Here is a 7718-nt window from a genome sequence, read left to right as displayed (position 1 = left end):
GTACATAGCTGGTGCTTTGTTGTGTTCTGTGTTTGTCTATAAAGAATCCCATTGAACACAGCCTGTTTCTAAATGCCACACTTCTCATCTCCCCAAAGCCAGTAATCTTGGTGACCCACTTAGTCGGAATACAAAGAGAAATTATATTTTGTAAATGATTATAATGGTGCATAAATGGGAGATTTTCCTTGGAAGTATGGCTGCATAGACTGAACTCCAAAAAGCAAGGGATATACTATTCTTCAAATATTACAGATACTTTACCACCCAAAAATGTCAACAGAAAATATTTTAAATATTTTCTTCTTTTTCAAAGTTAGTGAATAGTTTATTTGAAGATGAGTAAAATGTTAACTGTGCTAATTAACTTCAGTATTTTTACGTTAGTATTTTCAATTTGTTACATATTATCAAACCATTAACTTGTTCATTTCTTTTTTAAAGGAAAAGCACTATAGAAATTTGTAAGTAGGTTATTTTATCTTTTTTGCAGTTCTTCACTTTGGTTGTGGGAAACTGTCTATATTGTTTACTCTTGTTCCCAGGGCTCTCTCTATCCATGTTTATCCTTTATATAAGCTTTAACGGGAATTTTAGTTTGTTTTCTACATAGTTTCATAGGAATTTGTTTTTATTTATAAGGAAATCAAAATTTTAAGTGCACAGGAACTCTGAAAGCTTCCTTTACAAACTGTAAAAAGTTTTGTTCCTGAATATGTATTATCAAAAAAAGTAAAATTTAAGTAATCAAAGAAGCATGAGGGTGAGATAAACAGATGCTTTAACCAAGTGCATTGGAGGAAGTTTCTGGCGAAAGGCTATGAAAGTGAAAATTGTATTTTTAGTAACTGTGGTTAGGATCTCTGAGAAATAAATTGGGGTGTATCCAAAGAAGAGAATTAAAATTCATTTTTCATGATTAGCTAAGATAAACCTAGGTTTATGCTTTATGGCCCTACTTATTAAGTCTGAAAAAATATAAAAGACCACTCATGAACACAAAATGATAAGAATATTTTTATTGTATTATTAAATACCATCTTTTTTCCACTGTTACAAATTTGTAGATACTACATGAATGATGATACATAATTTATATTTTATAGTTTGCCGATATGATGTATTTACACATGCAGTTAGTACCAATGTCATGCTACATTTCTTTAGGAGATGCTCGTTCAAAAAAAAATGTGAGCAAAATGTGAGCAGCTTATCTACTGTAGGAAAGTATTTCTGGAGGGTGGAATGTATACCAACCTGCACCTGCATGTTCAATATTAACAATATAGATTAATTTAGACTCCTGGGTCATGTTCCCTTTTCTTTTAAAATAATACACATAATTTAAGCCACACACTTAGAAAAGTTTTCTTTTTTTTTTTTTTCCTACCCACCCCACCTCATTCTTCCCTTTTTGGTACTTAAGAAAGAACATAGATATACCAGGGTCCAGCAGCCAATAATAAGGGGCCATAATCTCAAAACAGAAGTGGCATTTAACAGTGATACCATTTAAAAAGCAAAATATTAGAAAAATATCTGGAAGCTAAACATGAATCAGAGTTCAGCACAGTGATTTTTCTGGTTATTAGATATGTCATGGCATCACCTGCTGCACAGCCAAGAAATGAGACTGCTTTGGGAAGAAAAAGGTAATGCTAAAATTATTTCAGCTGGAACTTGAGATGCTAAAAGACCATTTAAGTGGTTTATTTTGATAACATAAATAATCCATACACATCAAGTGTATTAACAGATCTGCAACTTTTGCCACAACTTTACAAATGTTTAGAGATGTACATTTATTAAAAAATTATATATTTACTGAGCCATAAAGTTGTAATGGGGCACGATAAAATCATGAGGCTATCTGTCCAATTATATTTTGGCTCAAAATTAATTATGAAATTGAAAGTAAAACTACTTAGACATAATTATTGAGGGAAGGTAAAGGGTGTAGAATAAAGCTTCACCCATTCCTCCCTCATATGGCAGCTTGGAGTGTGGGGGGAAAAACCAACGGAATAAACAACCCAAATCTAAAACACTAAGTTACAAATTATTGAAATCCAGTGTTTTCTAAAATAAATGTTCAGGAAGGAACATGCATATTACGGCAAACACAAAGCCTGGAAGGGTTAACGCCATGTTCATGCTAAGGTGGCTACTGGTGGCCACTGCCAGGCTGCTGTCTCCTTAGGACTTATTGGCGGAGCCAGAGGAGCGACGCAGCTTCATGGACATGCGGCTTTTGCTCGTTCGAGGAGACATTGGAGAGGCCAGGTCGGCCCCGTCTACCTGTGCCGCTGTGGGAGTTTCACTGGGTAGGATCTCTGGGTAGGAGCCTGTGGGAAACAACAAGCGCATTAGTGCAAATCCTCTGGCTCTCCTACAAGAGTAACTTCTCTGCTAGAGATCCAAAGACCTTAGTGAGGTCTTTTGAGAGGAAAAAGCAAGCCCCAGATTTGCTTGTTACAACAGTCTACTAGTATTTTATTTAAAACCCAGTGATCTGGTGGGCTCATGTCATTATAGTAGCCAGAAAGCACCAATTATTATTTCCAGAACCAGAACCAACCAGAGGGCTCCCCAGAAGAAGCAATGGGAAGCAAGATCTTTGGGACAGAAAGGACAGGGATCCAAAGCACCATCAGCATGCATGTGAGGGCTTAAGAAGCAGGTGAGAAGGACCAATTCCTATCTCTCGGGTACAGAATATAATCAACAAAAGGGCCTTCACTGCTGAAACTGGAAAATAAAACAGCACCAAACGTTCCCAAAAGGAACTTAGTAGTATGAGACAATTAAACATGCTAGGAAGTTAAATTTAAATATGTTTTAGGAAGGAACAAGATAAATTCCAGGGGGAGAGGAGGGTGAGGACAAGATCTCTCATCTGAAAGTCAGTTCAAAAAGAAAAAGCTGCTCTCTCAAAATGTCTCAATTTAGAAGAGAGAAGTAATGCTCTTGTTTTCTTAAACTTCTGTAGTTACCAGTAGAGTCAGTAGATTTAAATATTTAAAAGAAGAAAAATTGGAAAATTCTTCGTATCACGTACAAAGCAGTTCTTCACCCTTGATGTTATTTCTATGAATTGCGATTCTCTAATTTACAGCAGTGGTACAGAACTTTGCATACTATAGGCACTCAAATATTTCATTAAAAATTAAAACCCCTGAAAAAACAAAAAAATCTGCAAAGAACAAAATTTTAAAAATTCTGTATATTTTTAGGCACTTTAATCCAGGCTTCCTTTATGTACATAAAAACCGTGTGTGTCACAAACAAAGGTGCATGACACAAGCTGCAGGCTTCAGCTGACCCAGCTCCTTACTCTGCAGGAAACTCCGGCACATCTGTTAGCCACTGGAGCGCCTCGCTGACACTCTGAGTTTGGGAATACTGATACACTACTTCCACATAATGAGACACTAGTGCCTAAGTTTAAGTTATGAATATTTATAAGGAAACAAAACTGTTCAATAAGGGGTACAGATCCTACTGAGATATTTTAGAAAATTAAGAATGTATCTCTGTAGAACACTTTGAAGTGTTTTCAAGGTCAAATAGTATACTCAAGAACAAGTATACATTGTCAAGGAAAAACAAGTATATTGTCAAGGAAAAAATATTTTATCACTAATCCTAATTCTAATCCTAATCCTAAAGTAACTTCTCCAACATTCTTTCTTTTCTAACTGAAATGAGGCTGGCCTTCAAAATACAAGGAGGACATGTACTTCTGTTCGCCCTTACTCTTCCCAAAGATCTGAACTGGTTCATGCTGGACCCATACTGGAAATCTTTAGAGAATATGAATCCACGGCCCTTTTTAGGGGAGCACTGCAGATGGGTGGCAGAAGGAAGGTGAAGAGCAGTAGCTCATGCTTTTCGGGTAATGCATACTTTTTTCCGGCCAGTCATGAGAGGCCTTCCCATGTCTGTTTACCTTGAGATGGCCAATGTTTTCTAGAGGAGGTTTTGGGAGGAAGAGAACTATCACTGCATTTCTTTCTTTGTTGTGAATGAAGAAATGGAGTAGCGAGCAGAAGTGAGAAAACAAAAGAGAAGACAGATAACAGATATGAGCGACATAGTGCAGAATTTTACAGGTGTTAACAGAGGAGCCGAGAAGACAGTAATCAGGTTTTTATTATGAAATACAATTGGGCATGCAATGTGTTACGGTGATGAAGTTTCACAATGGACAAATGCTTGTACATTCAAATGCTATACTTACCCGCTAACAAAACAAGTTCAAATAGGAAAAAAGAAAAGAAAAAAAAGGTCTATGAGAAATTCTATAAACATCTACCTTTTCAAGTGTTCATTGTACTGGTGGCAGGTTATCCTAATCACTCAATCATAGATTCTCTTGGGCTGTGCTGTCCAACATGGTAGCCATAGCCACATTACAGTTAATTAAATGAAAATTTAAAATTTGGCTCCTTGATGCACTAGCCACTTTTAAATTGTTTAGCAGTCACAAGTGGTTAGTGGCAACCCTAATGGACAGTGCAGACATAGAACATTTCCATCATCACAGAAAGGAACGCTGCTTAGAGTATGCCAAATTCAAAGAACTTTTTTTTTTTTCAAAAACAGCAATTCCTCTATGTCCCCCTTACTGCCTTCAAGGTGAACCCCTTTTCAATCAACTGAGTCAAATCGGACTTTTTAGTGTGTGTGTGGTATAGAGCTATTAGGACTTCCTCACGTTTTAGCAAATGATGTTTGTGCTGGATACTCAGCATACCCAAATTCCATAAATAATCAATGGTGGATAGATAGATCTCAGTTTTAGATTTAAAGAATAATGTGATACTTGCACTTCATTTCACATCCTACTTTAAGTATTGAGTTATGTCACCTGAGTCATAAAGAATACTGACTTATCTCTATCAATAACATATTCTCAAGTATCAAGTTTAAAAAGTATATGCTCCTATGCTTTACAAAATGTATCTATTACTAATGTTTTTACAGTACTCACACAGACTGGTGTCTGTATCTTGATGGTACAATATATTGATTCATATTTTGTACACTGATTACAATGAACTTTATTACAAGCAACATGAAGAATATGACTCTGGGGATCTATAAAGGTTATAAAAGGGCACTTAATGGATCGTTATTTGTTGTGACTTTGATTATACTACTTGCTGACAGGTTTGACCCATTTAAAACTGCTAAACTTACTGGAGCTACTAAATGATGCCTTTAAAAATATTGTGACTTTGAAAGCAATTCTAAATAATATTGAACTAAGAGGTAGCGTCATGTTAGAAACAGCACAGGCAAGGGTTAGACAGACTAAGTTAAATGACAAGTTTAGTTTGCTGGATACTGGGCAAACTAACCTGAGACAGCTTTCTTATTTGTAAAATGGAGACAATACTAGCTGTATTCCAAAGTTGTGGGAATGAATGCCTACAAATGCAAAGACCCTGACATATAGCAGGTATACAATAAAACTACAATAAGAGCAAAACTTAACAGACTTTAAATCAAAACAGATGAAGATTAGAAAAGACGGGAGAGAAACTATAAATAGTTTTTGAAGAAAATGACCAATAACAAAATGTTAATTGGTAAAATGTGGAGAACATAACCATTTAGTTTGGGGGAAAATAGAGAATTTATCCACTTTTATGTTAATATTCCTACAAAATATAACCTTTGTTAAAGAACAGATTACCCAAATAATCTTACTGCTTTAATACCGTTAAAGGAGTAGATGTGTGGTTAAAATTAGTGTGGACGCACCACTGAATGTCATAAAGTTAACACATAATTTAAAATAAAACAACACAGAAATACAGGCAAACATGAGGTTTCTTATTAAGATATTCAAGAACTACCATTATTGCAGACTGAGAACATATCAGTCTAAACTTGTTGTATTTTATTTCCTTACAAATGGGAAAGCTGGGTTTCAGTTCAGTCGCTCGGTCGTGTCCGACTGTTTGCGACCCCATGAATCGCAGCACGCCAGTTTAGGGTAAATGAATTCATTTGAGTTCATGGAGATAATAAACAGCAGAACTAGAATTTAAATCCAGATCAGTCTGACTTCCAAAGCCCATAGTTCTCCCACGGCAACCTTAAAACTATATAAAAAATAATGAAGATTTTTCAATGGATGGAAAAGTAGAGCCTTCAAAATAAAAATTTTTAACAAACTCTAATTTGCAAACGTGACAGGTTACTGGGCAATTTCTCTCCTCCCTCAATATCAAGATGGGACTGAAAATATTTAGACTAAATGAATAATTATAGTAGTTAAGACTGTGCACTCTGAAGTCAGACTCTGACTACCAGGTGACTGGGTAAACTTTTTTGGTTTTCATCTCATAGGAGATTCAATTAGAGGATGCACAGTGATTGTTCAATTATTGTTATTTTCATTACACAAATTTTATATCTGAATGACTGGTCTATGTGAAAACTGAACCTAGTAATTATTGTTTTTAAAGGTTAATGGACTTTATTTAAGATTAATATTATCTGCTTCTTGGTCAACATACAAGCCAAATTTCTAAGTTCAAAATACTTAGAATATATTTGGCTGCTTTTAATTTGAGGCTAACCTACTGATAAATAAATATCATTAGGAATTTGTTTTTAAAAACACAGTAAACAAACGTATAGCTTATATGTCAAAGGCAGATGATTTTCTATTGGCACTCACAAATAATACTTAGGATATATATAAAATAACTATCTTCTGAAAAGCTAAAATGTTTTCTTCTAGATCATTTCAAAGTCTGGGAACAGGAGAAAACTTTAATGGCTAAATTTTGATGATTCATTCCATTGAAAGATTCAAAGAGATGGGCCTGACAATTGTAATATTGTCTCATCTACATGTGGCAATATAGATTTTATGAATTAATAGCAAAACTGAGGTTGGAATGAAGAAAGATTAGATTCTACTATAGGTCTTCTTAATCACTATTTGGATTATTTGAATCTTATTACTAATTTTTAGAATATTTACTTAGGAACCTGTATGTTTTCTAAAGGTAATTAAACAAAGTGGTATGTATATGTAGATATACATTTATTTATGTATAGATATAGTTGACCCTTGAATGTGGGGATTAGGGGTGTCAATTCTCTATGTAATATGCCTGTAACTTATAGTCAGCCCTCTATATATGCAGTTCTCCCTATAGGTAGGTAGTTCTTGTTCCTCTATCTGTGGTTCTGCATTCATGGATTCAACCAATCTAATATTGTGCAGTACTGTAATATTTGCTACTGAAAAAAAATGCATGTGTAAGTGGACCTGTGCAGTTCAAACCCATGTTGTTCAAGGGTCAACTGTACATGTATATGTGTGTGTGTATATGTATATATGTGCAAGTTGAGAGGGAGTCAAGTACCAATCAACCCTTTACTTTTTAAAATATTAAAATCTCTAACAATCTGTAGAGAAACAAATCCAAAGGGAGGTATCTAATACTAGTTCAACTGAAATAACAGAGTATTAGAGGTAACTCTAGATATGCTACTAACAGAATGTATTCAAAAATACTTATGGCTGATGATAGTAAAAAAACATAACACTGGAAAAGACTTGGGGTGGAGGAGAAAAGACAAGAGTTAGTTTGAGAAGATAATATGACATTAGGGGAAAATACAGGATTTTGAACTGCCAATATAATCTGACCAGGAAGAGGAGTAATTTCTAAGTTTAGAGCTAGAGGAGA

At 34.9% G+C, this 7718-nt stretch overlaps 1 protein-coding gene across 7 annotated transcripts in view; it reads right to left on the bottom strand.

Moving 5' to 3' along the window:
- Window positions 1-1004: 1004 nt before the first annotated feature.
- The window catches only part of RALGAPA1 (Ral GTPase activating protein catalytic subunit alpha 1), a 195892-nt gene continuing 189178 nt past the window's right edge, over window positions 1005-7718 (bottom strand). For 6 of the 7 annotated variants that reach the window (XM_020870530.2, XM_070478028.1, XM_070478030.1 and 3 more), the window contains one exon: window positions 1005-2345. In XM_020870530.2, the coding sequence (XP_020726189.2) occupies window positions 2197-2345 (149 nt within the window). In that variant the 3' untranslated portion in view covers window positions 1005-2196. The remainder of the gene's footprint in view (window positions 2346-7718) is intronic. The other variant, XM_020870532.2, reaches the window with a different exon arrangement.

Source organism: Odocoileus virginianus, chromosome 16 (genome assembly GCF_023699985.2).
Source record: "Odocoileus virginianus isolate 20LAN1187 ecotype Illinois chromosome 16, Ovbor_1.2, whole genome shotgun sequence".
Lineage (NCBI taxonomy): Eukaryota > Metazoa > Chordata > Mammalia > Artiodactyla > Cervidae > Odocoileus > Odocoileus virginianus.
The sequence above is the reverse complement of the archived record's forward strand: the minus strand, read 5'-3'. Positions and strand labels throughout refer to the sequence as shown.